Raw genomic sequence first — 20,323 nt, forward strand, 5'->3', positions numbered from 1 at the left:
TTTTTATTTCAATGATAATAAGAACCATCCTACTATTCATTGGCACGAAAATGAGGGCCCAACTATAAGGAACAACATTGTAGAAGATACTTTTTTTTCTTAAGTTTAAATTTCAAACACAAAATACATCTTTCCTACTAATGTCCCATTCGAAACGGTTGTAAGACAAAAGGTCGAAGGACAAAAGGTCGAATGGACAAATTGTCGAATGGATTAAATGTCGAAATGGATGAAAGGTCTAACTGGAAAAATTGGTCAAATTGTTGGAGGATAAAATGGATGGCTAACTCTCAAATATTTTTCCTCTTTAAATCATGACCAGTTCTTTGGAAAATTAAGATAATAAATAATTACTGTGTGTGCCACGGTAATGTAAGAGACAAATAAATGCCTTTGTCTAAAATATATTCCTTCTTTAAAACATGACCAGTTATTTGGGAGTATTTGTTGGGAGTAGTTCTTTTAAATTTTGAGCGAACATTTTCTAAACAATATTTTGTCCCGCTACGTTCAATTCGTCCTTTTTTCCCTCTTAGTTCAATTTGACTTTTTGTCTCTTCGCACTTTTGTCCCTCTAAATGCAATTTGACCGTTTGTCCATTCGACCTTTCGTCGTTCTAAGTATAATTCGACCTTTTTTCTACTAGGCTTTTTGTCCAGTCGACCATTTGTCCTTTCTTTTGTCATAGATTCTCCCATTATAGACCACTGCGCGTAATTCTGAAGTGATTCAGCGCTTTCCATAGTGATTCAAAACAATGATGAAGCAATTCAGTACTTTCCGAAAATAATGACTTTTTTACAGCGGATTCTACACTTTTCGAAGTGATTCAGAATTCTCTTGAAGTGATTCAAAACATATCATAAGAAATTCAGTACTTTTACACATTCCAAACACGCAAATTTAATGTTTTCGAAGCAAAATCAGCACGGTTTACAGCAAACAAGACAAATGTTAAGGTCATGTCTAATTTTGGAGGAGGCTATGCAATATGCAATACGAGCAGTGGCGTCGCGTAACCTCACTTTTTACCTGTGCACTAACTTTCAAAACCAAATTTATTGCCATATTCATACTCGAATCGGTTGAAAAATACTCTTAATCTTCTAGTTTACTCCAAATATATCCATTAGAAGCAATATTTTGATAATTGTGTATGTTTTGAGAGTTGGTGCACAGGTAGATTGAGGTTAAGGCGACGCCACTGAATACGAGTGTTACAATACTTTTCCATACTTCTCACAAGTAGTGTATAGCTTTTATCCGGAGTTGATCCATCTCTGGAGTTTCCTCATAAGATGTCTGAAGCAGATTGGTATTAACAAACATTTGGCACCTCTGATTTATGCAATATAGATCTTTGGAGTTGGTTTCCGAGACATCTGAATATGACCCATACAACTACAAAAATAGACTCATTAGACCACTGGATACAGTCTCTACAGGTGACTCGCAACCGCAAGGCCTTCAAGCTAAGGCCATAATCCGAAAGTTTGCGGTTTAATTTAATCCAACATTGGAGTATTTGGCAACAGTACAAAGTTAACTAAATCTAAGATTAGTACATCAAGATTGCGGACACTATTCCAAGTTTGTTTTTTGGTTTTATCATGAAGTAGACTTGAAGAATCAAGTCTCATTCCCATTCACCAGTAATACGCAAGTTTACAAAACCCAATCAGCACTGATTGAATCGTACCGACCAACCCAAACTGAACCTTCATCGACTGCCAACCGCAGGCCTGGTGCGCTCCAATCATTATTTCCCCGAATCAACCTTTCGCACCACCACACAAACACCGACGGACCCAACCAGAACCTTCCCACTCCAAGCGACAACAATTTGTCCCTCGTCACATCTAGAAAGCAAGCAATGAAATCTCAACCCACCCCCCGCCGGAGGGGTCCAGACGATGAACACACATCAGAGCGCGGTATATAACTAATTTATTCTAATTGCTTTTCCACGTGTACCATCGTACTTGCGTTGTCACTCAAAATGCGACGTGTGGACCCCAGATCGCTGACCGACGTCCGCTAACAGGAACAAAAAGTTCACTCCGTTGTACGAAACTAAATACCTACATAGTCGTCGGGTGTGTGGGATTTGCAATTTTCTAAACGCTGAAACATGTGTGAGGAGGTTGAAAGGAGTGTTCTGGACATGGGTCGAGCGTCACAGTCGAATCAAATGCAAGCAGGATTTCGCGTTTCAACGATGTATAATTTACTCGGAACCAGCATCGACAGGATCGTTCCTCAACTGCGGAGGGAATCAGTCTCAACTCACACGACCGGAAATTAGAGTTTCGAGGCTATATTAAACGGTATAGGGTCCCGATCCCTAGTAGCTAACTTGCAAGGTATTAATTTGAGTTGGCAATTGAATTAACTATAGCGTAACGAACCAGTCTCGTTTGCGCGCTGCAGATTGGCCGGCTCGTTAATAGAAAATTGCACGGTGCAGCACGTCCCATTCTGGATGAGTGTCGTGAGAGGGTTGAAGGATTTTCCAATGCTAGAATAAGCTTTTAACTCATTTTACAAATAAATCGTTCCTAATAGCTTTCCATATTTTCTCCCCTTTTTCTATTACAGAACGTCCGCTGAACGAATACATATCCCACTACGAAACACTCAGCTACGACCACAAACATCTGCATGCTAGTCACAGTAGGGCGAAACGATCGGTCACCAAAGATCACCATGTATATCTTAAGTTTAAGGCACACGGAAGAGATTTTAACATTAGGCTAAGACGAGATCTCAGTTCATTTAGCGATAAGTTAGAAGTGAGTATGATTACATTTCAGAGAGGTAGCAATTCATTGAACCCCATCTTCTCCCGCAGATTCACACCGAAAGTGGTCCAATCGAGGCGGACACCTCGCACCTGTACCAGGGTGAACTGGTGGGCGATCCCGACAGTCACGTGTTCGGTTCCATCATCGATGGCGTATTCGAGGGCAAGGTGATATCGTCCCAGGATAGTTACTACGTGGAACGGGCGAAACACTACTTCCGAAACAGTTCCAATCCGGATACGCATCCGTTGCACCACGGTGTGGACGGCCATGACGAGCCGTTCCATTCGGTCATCTACAGGGAGGAGCACGTGAATGACCCGTATCGGCATCGGAGGAAAGGTACGTTGATAGATTAATTTTACTGCCGCATTTCTTCTATTTTTATATAAAAATTTAGTTCCAAAATTTTGGTTGAAAATTTTGAATTGTTGGTGGAATTTAAAGCTGTCACTCTAAAGATCGTTATTCAATAGTATCATTTAATAAGTGTCAGATTTTTTAAACTTGCACTTCCTAAGAACATTAAAAGCGGCTCTTCGCCTTCTGATGTCCCTTAACTCGTTGAATAATTAAATTTATATCCTAAGTTAAGATTTTTAGGTTTCGGCTCGCTCTTTTTGCTTGCAAATTTGGTTGCCTACAATATTCAACAAAAAATAATGTACACATTTTTCCAAAACAAACATGGTTGCCTCAGTATTTCAAATTATTTGGCATTTAAAAATCCCTAAATTAAAAATTGTCATTAATAAACAAATTAGAAATTCACCTTATATTGAAATTTTAAACTCTTATTCTGATAGAGCAACTCCACGCCAAATGATGAATCGATTCGATGCGACGTTCTCCAATTTGCATGAAACTTCGCATAATTGTTTATTATGGTCAATCATTCACATTTGAGTTAACACTCGGCCATTTCGAAACTCGCAAAAAACTTCAATATTCGATATTTTTCAACAAATAATAATTCGCAACCGTCACTTCCAATCGAAATGATGACTGAGACAAAGCTGTAGGAAAACATAATTCCTTGTCAGGAAAAATGTACACGGTAGAAAAAAGTCGAAGTGCTTACAACTTGTTTATCTTTTAAAATATTATGTGAAATGTTATCTTCTGTGATATTTCAAAGTTGGACACTTAAAGTTAACAAAAAATTATTGGACAACAAAATGTTGCCAGAAGTTCACTACAAAGGGTTTAAATTAAATGGAATTCTTCGTTGGAAATTCTATCAAAAGATGTCACATTTTGTCATAGTAATTTGAACTACTTTTGCATGCCATACCTTGAGATAATGTGGCCTTTGATTTTCTGAATAGCAAACAGCTTTGAACTAGTTTTTTTTACTAAATGGAGCTGGACTTGATATTAATTTCCTGTGCATGAAGTATTAGACTGATGCAAAATTTGACTTCTTCGCTCCACAGTGCTTAAATGGTTTCAAATCGAGTCCTTATTAGCCTCCCAAAGTTACAACTCATTTGGTTAGAAACAAACCTCGCACAAGCCATTTGAAGTTTACATGTAAATCACTATGGGAAATCTCAACTTTTTGTTCATTGCCTTCTAGTCTTTTTCCAAAGTTCGATAGCCATTTTTATAGAAAATTTTCTCAGCTACAACTTTGCTGGAGATCGTTTCTATGTAAAGCGAGACAGGAAAAAGTTATTAATTATTTAAGAGATTGGTAAATTTATGATATGATCAAGCAGCTGCTCTGTAGGCAACACTGTATTTTGCAGTGTGACATAGTAGCCATAATTTTTGTGTCCTATTCAACGCCCCAGAAACACCAATGTTGCCTGCTGAGCAGTTGATTGAGCATGATCATAAGACATCAGCGCTTTGAACCATTGATAACTTTCGATCCTTGCATTTAAGTTGTAGCTGAGAAAGTTTCCTACAAGTACAGTTGAAAGCGTTTGAAGCAGATCGATATGGTGAATTATAAGGTGGACATGAACAAAAATCTTGGTTTTGCCATAGTAATTCCCATAAAAACTTCAAATGGTTTGTGTCATCTCAGTCTCTCACCAAATGGGTTCAAATTTTGAGAGGTTAGTCAGGATCCGATTTGGAATCGTTTAAGTATTGTGAAGCGAAAATTTCAAATTTGGCATCACTCTAATGAAGTATTCCAAGATGCTAATTATACACAAGGTTGTCATTTTCAAAAACTATGTTCATAAGATCAAAACTTTCCGGCTAATAGACAGTTTTGCTCGAGATTCTCTCATTAGACGGCCTTAGTGTTCCTGAGAAAAGAAGATAGAAGATTGCAGCTCTAGGTAGGGGTCTGTTTATAAACTACGTAGACCCCATATTCTCACCTAGACAATCGTCCATATACATTTTTAAGCCCTCTTGGATCCTGATTATCTACAAAGTAACTGTTTTAAGAATTGTTGTTCAGAAGATCAAGAGTATTTGGATTAGACCAAGTTAAATCGGGTTAGGTAAAGTTGGGTTACTTTAATAAATATACTTTCAGTCAAGAAGAGGTTAAGTAACAGATTTGGGACATTTCAAGATCTATATTATATTTAGACTAAAAAATATCAGCTTTATAAAATCTAGGGAAAATGTTCCAGAGTCCTGACGAATGCAAATTTTGAAGATGTTGCAATAAAAAATGATGAACTGATTAATCAATCATATCTACATAAACATTTCAAAAGGTCTGCATTGAACGATTCTCTTCATCGACATTATTTTCCATTAATAATTCAACTTCAAAGCATTCTCTGCTGTGTTCAACATTCTAAGCACAAGATAGGAACTTCTGCTATCAAACTGTGTGGCAAAAATAGCACCAAATGCATTTGCGTAGGCGTGGTTATCAAAAGAGAAAGTTGAGGAAGAGAATCGATCAAAGCAGATAGGACCATTTGAAATGTTTATCTAGATATGATATAAGCAGTTTAAGCGTCGCGTAACCTTACTTTTTACCTGTGCAACAACAAAATCGTGATATCTAGCAATAATTACGTTCAAATAGATTTCAAAACGCACAGAACCTTCTAGTTTTACTGATATTTATCCATTTCAATATTACTTGAAGACTTTGAGATTTGTGAACGTTTTGAGAACTGGTGCACAGGTATATTGAAGTTAGGGTGTGACGCCACTGAATAAGACCCTATTTTTACTCGAGGTTCTAGAAGGAAGAATATCAAAATATTCTTCCACGGAAAAGTTCGAGTGTTAGAAAACGTAATTTTAAACTACTCGAATAATGTGATCCATTAGCATGGTTTCTCCATATATTATTTTAGGCTTGAGTCCTTGAAAATGTTTCTGTTTTTTTAAGAAATTTGGAAAATTTACCAAATTTTCAGATTTCTGAGAACTGAAAAATATATTTTCTGGGATTATGCTTAAGTTGATGCTGAAATTGGAACCAGAACAGATTTTCATTCCTTCGGTGGTTCGAGAAGATGTCATGTGAAAAAATAATAACCGGAATGAGGAGACATTTTCGAGGCTTTGAAAAGCTTAAAGCTTTCGACTATTTCGAGATACCTATAATCAAAAAATTAGGAATCTGTGACGTGGAAATTAAAACGCATTTTTTCTTTGGAGCTCTTTCAATTCGCCCAAGACCTCAGAACATCTATGACTTTCTCCAAACATCAGAAAAATCTTCCTCCTCTTCTACGATTTTTTTTTAAATCTGGGTGAAACTACCTTACATTACCAATTAGGCTAACAGGGCTGGTAGCAGGTCACTTTTTAGTGATTTGGTCACTATTTTGAAGCCAGTCACTAAAAAGTCACTTTTTACGCCAAATGGTCACTAAAGTCACTAGTTCTCTAAAAATAATCACTAAAGTCACTTTTTCACAACTAAAATACAGTGAAATTTAAAAATATCAACAAAATGTTAAAATTGAGTACTTGGCACTAAGAAAGTCTACAGTAGATTAAAAAAAAAATATACATAGGTATCTGTTAAAAAATTGAAAATTTTACCAGGAAGACCAGTGAACCGCAAAACTTTAGAACACCTGGAAAACTATTGGGAAATGCCTTCAATTTCTATAAAATCGGAGAAAATAAACCGCCTTTCCCAGAAAATAAATAGGAGACTTTACAAAGGTATTTGTCTGTGATAGATTTTCAAAAGTCTTTCAAGGATGACCAAGAACTTTAAAAAATCCAAAGTAAATTTTAAGAGAATTTTAAAGAATTCTGGGGATGACACCAAGATATATCAGCGAAGAATACCAAAGTACAGACTACGGAAGTCTCATGTACGAGTGTCACTTTTGATTATTGTTTAAATTATTAGAGACGCAAAATTCAGCGCTGAAACAATTTTGGAAATAATTCTAATATAATTGAGAGTGCATTTTAACAAGAGTTATGAGAAGAATTCTATGATGATTGGACGAGGATTCTAGGTGCACTTCTAATAAAAATTCAAAATTAGTTCTGAAATGTTTGCTTAAGGGGGATCTAATGAAAATTACATGAAAATCCCGTTAACTCCAAAGATGGTTTCTGCGGATAGTTCTAAAATAATTTTGGGGTGATTTCTGATGATACTTCCAAGAGAATTCTAAACATTTCGAAATAAATTCCGAGAAGAATTCCAATGGAATCGAAGTTTGAGGGTTCAATCTCAAAGGAATTCTGAGAGGAGTTGCAAAGTTTGTGATGGATTTTTGTTTTGATAATTCTGAGGAAATACTATGGGGATTCTAAGGAGAATACGAATTGAATTTCCAATTGAATGCAGGGGAGGAGTCCAAGATTATTTATTCTAAGCAGAAATTTATGAAATTTCTGAGGTTAATTGCATGGAAATTCTAAGGATGGATTTATGGAAGGAGCCTTCAGGGAGTTCCTAGAAGAATCAATAAAAAATCGAAAATAATCTACTTTAACTAATCACGTGTTATTACTTCATGCGTGAATTTAACGTTTTACAAAGTCGGATATGCTCAACGTCAAATATCAGACTTAAAGTGGAGATTTTATACGATAGCTGAGGAGATTCAATTATAGAGTTGATAGTTCCGTTATAGTACGGCACTGTGAAAATTGTATATACAAAGTAAAAAGCTAGCAAAGGACAATTTTGAGGAAGGTACGAATTGGGTAGTTGTTTACGTCAGATATCGTAATATTACGACTTGAGTGTGAAACAATCGATAGAATTGTTTCCGCACATCAAAGGTACATGAGTAAATCGGCGATCGATCATCCCTTTTGTCAGTGGTGGCAGGGGGAAACACTCCTCACCATCCCCCATTAACGGATGAGCTAGGTAAAAGAGATGCTCTACAATATTCGTACCTTCCTCAAAATTGTCCTTTGTTGGCTTTCTACTTTCTATATACAAATATCACACTGCCATACTATAACGGAACTATCAACTCTTTAGTTTCATCTCCTCATCTATCGTATAAAATGTCCACTTTAATTCTGATATTTGATGTAAAGCATTTCCAACTACGAAAATAATCTATTTCCAAGAATTTTGTTGATTGATACAAAAAAATTCAAGAATGCCATATTATTTTTGTAAAAGCTTATTTGCCTCTAAGTTTAAAAGAATGAGAACTATTCTAAAATAGTTCTTGAGATAATTCTGAAGAAATTCTGTGAAAAGTTCATAGGGAATTATCAAAGTTATCTACCTAGATATATCAAATATTTAAAGATTTCGGACGCAGAATCAAATTCAAGATCATACAAAAATGGGAATTACTATTTGCTAGTCATCATGTATAACGTAAGCAAAAGTAAATTATTAAAATCACTTCAAATACTGCAGAAGATTTCGTTGTGAGATTCGATTAAATTACCCAAGTAACAATTTTGGTTTTATGAGGGTTCTTTAGACCATGAATTGGACTTGTAGAACGCTTTAAAACCTTTATGAAACTTGCAATGTTACTTGGGTAGAGGAATTTATGAAATTTGATTTTAAGATCCATGACAAAAAAAGTTTATTTCAATCTCATACCGTTTTTGAATTTCTAAATTACCATATAATATACCATACATATACTTATTTGTATTTACAAGTCACTATTTGGTCACTATTTCCGTAATTTTAGTCACTAAAGTCACTACTATTATATCGCATCGGCACTACCAGCCCTGGGCTAAGGCTTTGTTGTCCTCTGCTGTCCGAAGAAGTCGTCTCCACTCTACTCGATCCATGGCCACGCTTCTCCACCCTCGTAGTCTGCGAAGAGTCCGCAGGTCGCCTTCTACTTGGTCGATCCAACTTGCCCGCTGCGCGCCTCTTCTTCTTGTTCCTGTTGGGTCGCTTTCGAGAACCATTTCCACTGGGTCGTCGTGTGGCATTCTTACGACGTGCCCAGCCCACCGTAGTCGCCCAATTTTCACAATGTGGACGATGGATGGTTCTCCCAGAAGCTGGTGCAATTCGTGATTCATTCGCCTCCTCCACGTTTCGTCATCCATCTGCACTCCACCGTAGATGGTACGCAACACCTTCCGTTCGAAAACACGAACATATACCATGTCTCGTGGCCGTAGAGGACCACCGGTCTAATCAGTGTCTTGTAGATAGTCAACTTCGTGCGGCGACAAATTTTATTCGACCAGAGCGTTCTCCACAGTCTCAAGTAGGCACGATTCCCTGATTCCCTGGGAATGCGGGAGAGCTGTGCATTTATCATTTGGAGTTCCGATGATATGGAGCGACCCGGACATCCACAATGCAGAGAACTGTTATGTATGCGCACATAAAGTGTTGGGCCACAACAAACGTTCGAGAGATAATATCACCTATAAAGAAGTATCATCAGCTCCAATTCCAATGCCGAATTTGGAAGCTATTCCTGTTCCAAAGCACCTACAATACAATTTAATTTCCGGACAAGCCTCATTACCACTCTTTCCCAAAGATATTGCTTCCTCCCCTTCATATCAAGCTAGGGATAGTTAAAAACTTTATTAAGTCATTGGACAAGGAAATGCCAGCGTTTCTATGTTTGCGTGACGTGTTCCCGAAATTAAGTCCAGCTAAACTTAAAGAAGGTAACAAGTAAATAACTATATGCTAGAATAATCTTAATTTTATTCGTTTGGCAGGAATACTTAATGGCCCGGATATCAGGAAGCTAGAGAAGAGTACAGTCTTCGAAAACAATACTCCGCCAAAGGAACAAGTTGCCTGGAGATGCGTTTAAGAAGTGATTCATAATTGTCTTGGAATAAATCGGTCTCCAAGATTCCGATCAATTATTGAGAGTATGGTAATCGCGTTCAACGATATAAATGTGCACATGTCCCTAAAAATCCATTGCCTGCATTGCCATCTTGAGCACAATTGAGCACCGAAACCGAACCGAACATGGCGAAAGATTCCATCAGATTGCTGCACCATTTGAAGCTTGGTATCTCTGTTGGCAGAATTATGCTGGAATTTATTTGAAGCCGAGTAATTAATAGTTGCTATTTTGGTTTATCTCGTAATAAAAACAAAAAAGCATGAAAGGCCACTTATCTTTTCATTTCTGAAAGATAAAGAAATTGCCAATAACCAGAAATCTGAGCGCATCCTAATAAACTATATATATAGAAGAAATGGCTCTAATGTTGGCCTTTGGATCTAAGATTGGGCCCATCGCTAAAAATCTGCTATTTATCAATTTTATCTAGATGAACGCGTCATTGGGACGGTACTAATGGATATTTTTGGTTGCTATTGAAAATTTAGTCGATTGCTGAATTTATGTATGGGCCCAAATTAGGGGCACTTAGGCCGACATTACCTGCATTTCCCCTATATATGTTTATTGAGCATTTCCCATAACTTTAGATGTTTGAGTGAGTAATTTATAAGAAAAATCACCAAAATGAGGAATAATAGTATGTGTAATAGGGTTTCCCAAAATTGCACTATGTCTGGAAATCAGGGGGTTCACACTCCAAATGATAGCTCAGGGTGTTACAAACAAACTTTGGTATGGCGGCAACTCTGGGAAATGTTGTTTAGAGGTTGCCCCGACGAGATTTTTGAAAAAAGTCCATTTTTCATAGCTATTATCCAATAAATATTTTTAGTTCTTTAAATTTCAATTAAATCTCACCCTTTTATATTTTTCGCAGATTCTCAAGGGTCAAAACTATTAGAGAAAAAATTGCTACGGCATGTTCTGTGTAAAATTTGTTAGTTACAATTTTTCAAATTCTCTAAAATGTTTTTAGTTGTACATCATTGCATTCAATCATCAAAAGTGGGTATCAAACATAGCGCTATTATCAATTAAATGCAACAGAAATATGGACAATTTTATAAACAAAAACTTTGCCGAAGACACTTTAACCTCATTTTTAACCGTTACAAAGTTATTCGTGATTTACTGTGGAGAGAAAAGTTCAGAATTTCAATACTTGCAGTATGTCCCCACCAGCAAATCAAACTACCATTGAAATCGATAAATACAAATCACCTACTTTGTTGCAAATCACTTGATAACATTTGTTTCGAAGTTTCTAGAATTCAATAGGAGGATATATGAGCGGAGAGGGATCACAAAATTTATTAATTTCCATTTGATTGCCGTAGCAAGCAGAACCAAAAAAGAAAATCATGTCACCAAAAACCAAGCTCAACTCGGATCTCATCACCGGTATTGCGAGGAAGCATTTGCCCAGAAACTGTTTGTCGTCGGAATTGGACATCATCAGGTACTTTCGATTCAAGCATGAAACCCAACAACTTTCAATCGGACAAAGCATTCAAGTAGTGACTACCGAAGCTGTGGAGATTTGGAATCAAGCCGGACTTTCGCACCAGCTCAAGCGAAACGTTGTTAGGAGGGTTGCCAAGCTCGTTGTGACATGGCAACGCCAAAGTAAGGCCTTCAAGAAGAAAAATCAGAGCTATTGCCAGCTTTGAAGATGTGTAGGATGCGGTTGAGTTACTTCTTCAACATAAGCGAACCACATCGATGAAGAGCTACGAAACGATACTGTCCGTGCAGAATTCTGGAGCCAGCAGGTGACAAACAAAGTTCCGGTTGAGTTTCCGAAAAGCTTCTCAAGCAGTGTACCATTGATATGCAAGCAGCTTCGGTAGCCACAACACCCTGAGTTATCATTTGGAGGTTGAGCCCCCAGATTTCCAGACATAGTGCAATTTTGGGACACCCTAATGTGTAATGGTTGTACTGTGAGTTTATATGGATTTTAAATTTTTGAGGAGGGAGTGCCTAATTTGAGAAATCACCCAAACGAGGGGTGAGACGGCAAGATATCGTTTTCAAATATTCTAGAAAAATGTTCCTTTAATCGTTTCCTACAAAACACTCTCGAACAGCAATATCGTAACATGCTTTAGTTAGGCAGCAGGCGACCATCATCGGGACAACATACCAAAATTCATAAAGAGGGCGGTACCAAAAAATTAGGACGTGTTAGGATATAATTATGTTCTAGGATTTTACTCAGAGGACAACAAGAAAGTCAAATATGGTAAATTTTCTCAGTTCTAGAAAGTTGTGTTATTCTTATAATCAGGCAAGACCAATAATATTTTTAAATTAAATAAAATAACAATAAAATATGATTAAAATCATTGCATTTAAAGTGTTTTCGTTTTTGGGTTATTATAATAATAAATTTATGGAAATCTCAACATAAAAGCACATATTATGGTTTTTTACAGTGAATTTACATGAATTATAGATTTTAAGGGGGGTACCAAATTTAAAAAAAATATCACCCAAACGAGGGGTAAGACAACCAAATGTTCTAAAAAAATGTTCCTCACGTCATTTTCTACAAAAAATTCTTGGACGGCAATGTCGTAACATGCTTTAGTTAGGCAGCATACGACCATCATCGGGACAACATACCAAAATTCATAAAGAGGGCGGTACCTAAAAATTAGGACGTGTTAGGATATAAGTATGTTCAGGACTTTTATTCAGGGGACCACAAGAAAGTCAAATATGGTCAACTTTCTCAGTCCTAGAAAAAAAAGTTCCGATTTGTTGTTCTGGGGGTAGTTCTGGATCGGACTCTAAGTTTTGACCAGCACTTCAGAACGGTGAAAGAAGACTGTCGTAGCCGCATCAACATCGTCAGGACAATCTCCCGCCCGCACCGCTCCAGTAACCGCAAGATCCGCCTTCGTGTCACCCGGGCTGTTATCGACAGTCGACTTTTCTACGGCATTGAAATTACCTGCTTAGCCACCGAGAAGCTGAACCGCATCCTCGCTCCGGTATACAATACCTACGTACGCATCGTATCCGGCCTTCTACCTTCCACGCCTGCAGACGCTGCTTGTTCGGCAATCGGAGTCCTCCCTTTCCGCTATCGATCTGCTGCAGCTACTGCTACGAAAGCCGCTGCCCTCGCTGCTAAGACATCCGGGAATGATAGGGTCTTTCTCCTCAACGAGGGGAACAGAGCCTCCGCACTGCAGCTAACCTCGACCTCCCCTCGGTGGCCAGGGTCCACTGGCATGGAGAGAAAAGTTTGCGATCTAAAGTTATCAAAATAGATAAGCGGATTAAGAGAGGATTCCAAGCCGGAGATAACTCTGTAGCATTGAGGCGTTCTGTTGCAGAACTTCTTGGGTCGGTCTATCCGGGGCACGTTCATCGCTTTACGGACGGATCGCGATCACGGGCTGGAGTGGGACTCGGAGTGGCAGGACCAAACTCCGCAACAAGTCAAAGTCTACCGGAGGAGTGTTCCGTTTTTTTCCGCAGAAGCCGCTGCTATTCTTGATGCAGCCATCACTCCTGCAGATCAACCGATCCTTGTGATAACGGACTCCCACAGCGTCATCCAGGCGCTGGAAGCCGAAGCTCCGAGCCACCCCTGTATACAAGCCATTACACGATATGCCCCACCCTCAACCGTTTTTACGTGGATTCCCGGGCACTTCGGTGTTCCTGGAAATGAGGCTGCGGACAGGCTGGCGGGATCCGGTAAATCTGGTCCCCGCTTCACCAGGAACGTACCACTCCTAGACGTCAAGCGTTGGATCGCGAATATTATCATGGAAGCCTGGCAGGAGGAATGGTTTCAGTCGCGGACCACTTTCCTGAGAAAGATCAAAGAAACCGTACGACCCTGGCGTAGACCATTTCAAGACTTCGGACCGGCCATGCGAGGATTTCCCACAATTTTGGTGGGACACCCTTCCACAAGGTTTGTCCAATCTGCAGCATCCCTGCCTCGGTGGAACACGTGCTGTGTGTCTGCCCAGAGTGTCAGAGGCTACGCGAACAACACCGACTCCCAGAGAACATCAGGGAGCTACTTGCCGTCGGGGTATCTCTGCCGGACTGGGGCACTGTCTCTTACGGTGGAGCTCTACCTTGTTCGCGCATCCATTCCTCACCACAGTCCCAATGTAACTCCCATTTTACATTAAGTTTTTTTAAATGTTGTCTCAGAGCCAGTTTTACGTTACGTTAATGTTAGACTGAAACGTTTCCTTAGAGACAGGCCCTAAGCCTGACCTTCTTCTATCAAATGTGATGAACTAGCCTACGGCACAAAAATAAAGAAAAAAAAAATAAAGTTCCGATTTGTTGCACAGTGTTATTGTCACCGATGTCAGCAATCAGTAGACGGTCCCCATTATCATCCTTCTGGAATTCATCGGGTAGATTATGCTTAACGTCCGTATGTCTAACGTCGTGTACCCAATGGTGTCGGGATGTTTTGTTTTGGACATCGATATTAATCAAGACGATCCTTAGCAATAATTTGTCCGATCCTCCAATCAGGGCCCCTATTAAAAGTAAATCCGAGTTGGAGTTAACCGCCATACAAGTAATTTCAAAACCTTGTTCATCTTAACCACTATGTCCAACACATAGTCCAAGCAAATTTTGATCTACAGGTGAAGCAAACAGCAAGAATGTTTGATTGTGCGATTTTTATCGATTTAATTTCCATGTTGCCCATAACCTTGAGCAAACATCAAATCAGTCTAATAAAAGCTTGCAAATCCCCTCTTCGAACAACAGCTCCCTAAGATGATCACAATAATTATGTCGTTGAAGTGGCTACAGATTGTCCGAAAGAGTCAATTCAGACAAGTATGATTGGCCAATACAAGTGTCCATGATTCATCGTACTTAAGTTAGTTGTTATTTTGGATATGTACCTAACTTGAGATAAGGCATCGACCACTGACTGCACTGCACTGGACCGGTTCATTGTTATTTCGTTTTTAACTAGCTTTTTGTGAGTGCTTCTGAATGGCCGAGTGTTGTTGAGGAAGGAATCGATAATAATTGTCTTAAATCGCTTTTGCTTTCAGTTTCTACAGGAAAATGCGCCGCGCCGGTCGGTTTCGTTGTCAGTTGGCGGGTCTGTAATTTTACCAACTACAGTGGAACGAAAACCAAATTGAAGTCTATCTCTGTATGTGTTTGTGTGCATGTCGAAGCTAGAGGCGTGAAGATATGACCAATGGTTTTTTTTTATTAGTTCGTAATCCAAGGGTTTCAGTAGATGAACTACAGTTTCCATCAAACTCAGCCATGTGTTGTTATTTCACATCGACTGGCTTTTGATAACATGGCAGCAGGGAGTCGTCGGTCGTCTCGGTCTTTTGGGTTGATATGAAAGGGAAAGTGGCTCGAATTAATGCGCTGTTTTCCGACTATTTTCGTTACGTCGAAGGTTGCTTTACAATTCAACTATTCACTTTCTTTACCATGAATAAAGATGGAACGAGCATGAAGCTTCCTATTATCTCACCTATGAGGATGTCTTTTCGACTCTTTAACATGTGCTTTTGGATTCGATCTATCAAATACGATTCTTATTAATCTTTTTAGACATCTTCAACGAGGCTCATCCATGTTGTTCAGTTTCGGGGGAGACGTGACCTGTTTTCCTAACTCTCGTTACCTGTCTCTAATGCGCAAATCATTGGCTCGAAAGCGCGGGACAAAGCAAGACACGGAAACCGCGTCGAATCAGCTTGGACAATCGAGACGTTTGTTGGAACGTCGGTGCGAAAACCGGATGGTGAATCAGTTCTTTCATTTCCAGGTTGTTTGTCTAATGTATTATAATGTTGCTCTTTTGCTCTTGGTCTTGACTTCAACAAACGTTGGTCACATGGGTATGAATCATGTCACTTAACGGGACTGATCGGTTGGTTGAGAGTGAACGATCCGATTTGAATTGGGTTTATATGATTAAACAAGAGGATTGAAAATATCTATATTTTGCTCTTTGAAATTTTACAAATGTCTGTGCAAGGATTAAGAGTGGAGAATTTTTTTTAGAGTGATGCCGCTTCCACCTTAGCGAGCATTGCATCATCATCAGACTTTTCGATAACTCAAATTTGACCTACCCATTTCAATGCATCCCAACATGATGCCCTCGTACCGATTTGTACAGACACTGTTCGCCTTTCATCGTAAGCCAAACCTTCTTTGCCAGTTAGGTTACATTATACCGTTTATACAATTACCGGTCAATTTATGATTGCAGGCGGAATTTCTTCCGTGAATAGCCGTGTCTAGCTCTGCGTGGTAAGCGGGCTGCTGCAAAAGGTCTCTCTTTCTATATGGAGTTAATGAATGAACGGGTATAGTACGAAGTACCGCTCTCGGGGTTGTTTAAGTCAGGCCAAAGCATAAAAAATTGCATAATTTTGAAAGCCGCAGTAAGAAGAAAAAAAGATCATAAGCAAAACGAGAGTAGCCATAACGAATCGCAACAAATAGCTGCAGTTAGAGTGGTTGCAAAGTCGTGGTCCCGAGTTATTATTATTAGTGCTATTGAGCGTATTGTGTAGGTACTGCTCCAACAGTGGGGTACGACTTTTCGTATGTGGCGCCACCGCGGGAGGCGTTCGTTGATGTAAGAGGTTTGATGACTTCGAGATTTGTGGTGAATTACGCGGTCGAGGGCAGTGCGAGCGTGTTCAAACTGTCATTTTGTGTCAAAACGACCGCGTAGCGCAGAAGAAGACGCTACCACATGAGCCAATATTGTCGCTGTTGGGCATGGTAAATTGAAAAGTGCACTGCCCCACTGACTGTTGTGGTGTGCATAAATCTTCATCCAGTTGTCGACCTAGATTTCGTGCAAATGTACGACCAAGCACGACGACGGCCGGTGAATGGTTGCCACTTTCAATCGAGACCAAAACGTGAAACCATCCAACACCAGCAGCTTTGAATGCAATTTTTCCATTGGTGCTCAAAGAGGAAAGCTCTTCTTAGTGCATGTTTTTTTTTTTTTATTGGAACTAATTGAATCATACGGACATCAACTAGCACGACCGAGTAAATAGTAGGAAGAGCGATCTCGATTCAGCATTGGGAAAGGTTAAACGAAATTGAAAGTGCGGACGCGATCATGGGAACCAGAAGAGTAAATCAACATACATTTGCCCAGTGATCTCTTGCCGTACGGATCTATTTGCTTTTTGCTGAAGGAAGTGTTACGACTACCTAAAGCTACAACAAATTTAAACAGCACTTTTCAGTGCTCAATATACCTGTAAATTTTCTACCTTTGATTGACTGTTATTTCTCTTCGATCCTTGTTTGGACCCTACCCGAGGTAATCCTTCTTGGATATCGATTTGGAGAATTCCTCTTCGATCCTTCAGATTCTTATAGTAATCTGCTTGGAAGTCGATTTGGATAAAAATTTACTGCCGCCATGGCACCTAAACGCAAAAGAAACGGGCAAACTCTTGATCCCCCTTCTGATGAAAGTAATTTGAGTAATCAATTTGATTTGCTCACGGATGATGAGAATGATCCATCATCCAAGAAAAATTCTAGTAAACTTTCCCGGCTTAATGCCAAGAAGGAAAAGATCCCCCCTATTGTGATAACCACTTTCGAACTTTTGAACTTCTTGAAAGTTAAGTTTTCACTACAAATTGGACGTCGGGGGGAATGCCGTGTATTGGCTGAAACCTTGGACGGATTTCAATGTCTTCTCAAGTATCTTACTGAGAGCAGCACAAATTTTTAACTTACGACACCAAAACTGAACGTGTGTTCAAGGTTGTCATGAAAGGATTGCCCAGTGGTGAATCCCTGGATCAGATCAAAGATGAACTGGCAAAATTACTTGGAGTTGTGCCACTCCAAGTAATCAAAATGAAAATGAAATCCCGTCCTGGCGATTCGCGCAACGGGATTTCTAATGATTTTTATTTAGTTCACTTCAAGTCTAGTGAACTAAACAACCTTAAGGCCTTAGAAAAAGCTAGCCTTATGCTCCATGTCCGAGTGAAGTGGGAACACTTCAGGAAGACTGGAGGAAATTTCCAAAACCTCACTCAGTGCCGTAAGTGCCAGGGATGGGGTCGCGGAACTAAACATTGCTACATGCCAGCTAAATGCATGAATTGTGGTGATTCCTCTCACGCAAAGGACGACTGTCCTGTGAAGGAAGATCCTAAGAAATTTAAATGTTCAAATTGTGGTGAAAATCACAAATCCAATTTTTGAGAATGTAAGACTCGCAAAGCGATCGTACAATCTCGTTCCAAGCGACAGGTAGGAAACGCTCCACGTTTTCGACCAGGTACAAATTCCTCTGCTGTTAACAACGGTCAGCGAGGAACAAATTCTACATTCGTACCCGTAGGTACAAATATCACCCCTGCTTCAAATTTTTCATCTGTACCTACTCCCCTCGCTGCTAACAATGTTCAGCGAGTTAATGGAGCTACCTATGCTGCTATTGCAGTGGTTAGAAATCAAAATACTAACCAACGTACTAACGGAAATTTTGACAATTTTGACTTAGGAAGTATTACAGCCCCCAAAATGGAATTTTTACAGAAATCATTGATTGACATGATTTCTAATATGCTTAAATCTAACTCCATGTTTGATGCCATTCAAACTGGAGTCAAATTTGCAAACAATATTGTCATGACTTTAAAATTCAGTAATGGATTTTAAAGAATTAAAATTTTTAAATTGGAATGCTCGATCTCTTAAAGATAATGAAGACGAGCTATCTTTTTGAGAGTTCATAACGTGCATCTTGCCGTTATAACTGAAACGTTCCTTAAACCTTTTTTGAAACTTTGGGAGTTTCTGTTGAAACAAAATTTGGACAACTTACGTTTATAGCTGCTTATATGCCATTCCAATGCGTAGGCCAGCAAAAGAATTTTCTCAAGGGTGACCTTCAGAAACTTATTATTCTTCATTATTGGTGATTTTAATGCAAAACACCGCTCATGGAATAATGCTCAAAGCAATTCCAATGGTAATATTCTGTTTGATAATCGTTCTGCAGGTTATTACTCTATTCAATATCCAAATAGTCCAACATGCTTTTCTTCAGCAAGAAATCCCTCTACTATTGATTTGGTCTTAACTGATTCATGTCAACTTTGTAGCCAATTGGTTATCCATGCTGACTTCGGTTCTGATTACCTTCCAGTAGCTTTTGAAATTTCCTTAGAAATAATTTGTAATTCCAACAGTGCTACTTTCAATTACCATAAAGCTAATTGGGAGCAATATCGAACATTTATGGAATATAACTTCAATCCAAACATTCCTTTGCAAACCAAAGATGAAATTAATTATGCTCTTGAATCTCTGACTACTTCTATAGTTGAAGCAAGAGCTGCGTCAGTTCCAAAATGCGAGGTTAAATTCGATTCAATTAAAATAGACGACGATCTTCAACTCTTAATCCGTCTGAAAAATGTCCGTAGGAGACAATATCAAAAAACACGTGAACCTGCCATGAAAGTTATCTGGCGGGATTTGCAAAAACAAATTAAAAAGCGATTCTCTGCCCTGAGGAACACCACTTTTGAAAATAATGTTTCTAAATAAGACCCAAGTTCCAAACCCTTTTGGAAACTCACGAAAAAAAAAACCTCAAAAGCCTATTCCAGCGCTTAAAGAAGGTGGTAAAATTTTGATCACAAATTTGGAAAAAGCTCAGAAACTTGCTAAGCAATTCGAGAGTTCCCATAATTTCAGTTTGGGTCTTACTAGTCCTATTGAGAATCAGGTTGCTCGGGATTTTCTGAATATTTTCTCTCGGGAAAATATTTTTGATGATTCCTGGGGGACTGATTTGGACGAAGTAAGGTCTATGACTAAAAAGTTTCAAAATATGAAGCTCCAGGTGATGATGGAATATTCTATATCCTCATAAAAAAAAACTCCCAGAGAGTACCTTGTCTTTCTTGGTAAAATTATTTAACAGATGTTTCCATTTGGCATACTTTCCTGATAAATGGAAAAATGCAAAAGTTGTTACAATTTTGAAGCCGGATAAAAATCTAGCTGAAGCTTCTAGCTACCGTCCAACAAGTTTGCTTTCTTCAATAAGTAAACTTTTTGAAAAGATAATTTTGAATAGAATGATGCTTCACATCAATACGAACTCAATTTTCGCAGATGAGCAGTTTGGATTTCGCCATGGGCATTCAACTTCTCATCAACTCTTAAGAGTTACCAATTTAATTCGTTCAAACAAATCTGAAGTTGCTCTTCTAGACATAGAAAAAGCATTCGACAGTGTTTGGCAT

At 38.8% G+C, this 20,323-nt stretch overlaps 1 protein-coding gene across 4 annotated transcripts in view; it reads left to right on the forward strand.

The window, feature by feature from the left end:
- The window catches only part of kuz (zinc-dependent metalloprotease kuz), a 299,784-nt gene that overhangs the window by 246,982 nt on the left and 32,479 nt on the right, over window positions 1-20,323 (forward strand). For all 4 annotated transcript variants that reach the window (XM_065223435.1, XM_065223447.1, XM_065223441.1 and 1 more), the window contains exons 4-5: window positions 2,600-2,793; window positions 2,853-3,147. In XM_065223435.1, the coding sequence (XP_065079507.1) occupies window positions 2,600-2,793; window positions 2,853-3,147 (489 nt within the window). The remainder of the gene's footprint in view (window positions 1-2,599; window positions 2,794-2,852; window positions 3,148-20,323) is intronic.

The sequence above is a fragment of the Ochlerotatus camptorhynchus genome, unplaced genomic scaffold (genome assembly GCF_037179485.1).
Source record: "Ochlerotatus camptorhynchus isolate MF236.1 unplaced genomic scaffold, CSIRO-AGI_Acam_v1.1 ptg000017l, whole genome shotgun sequence".
Classification (NCBI taxonomy): domain Eukaryota; kingdom Metazoa; phylum Arthropoda; class Insecta; order Diptera; family Culicidae; genus Ochlerotatus; species Ochlerotatus camptorhynchus.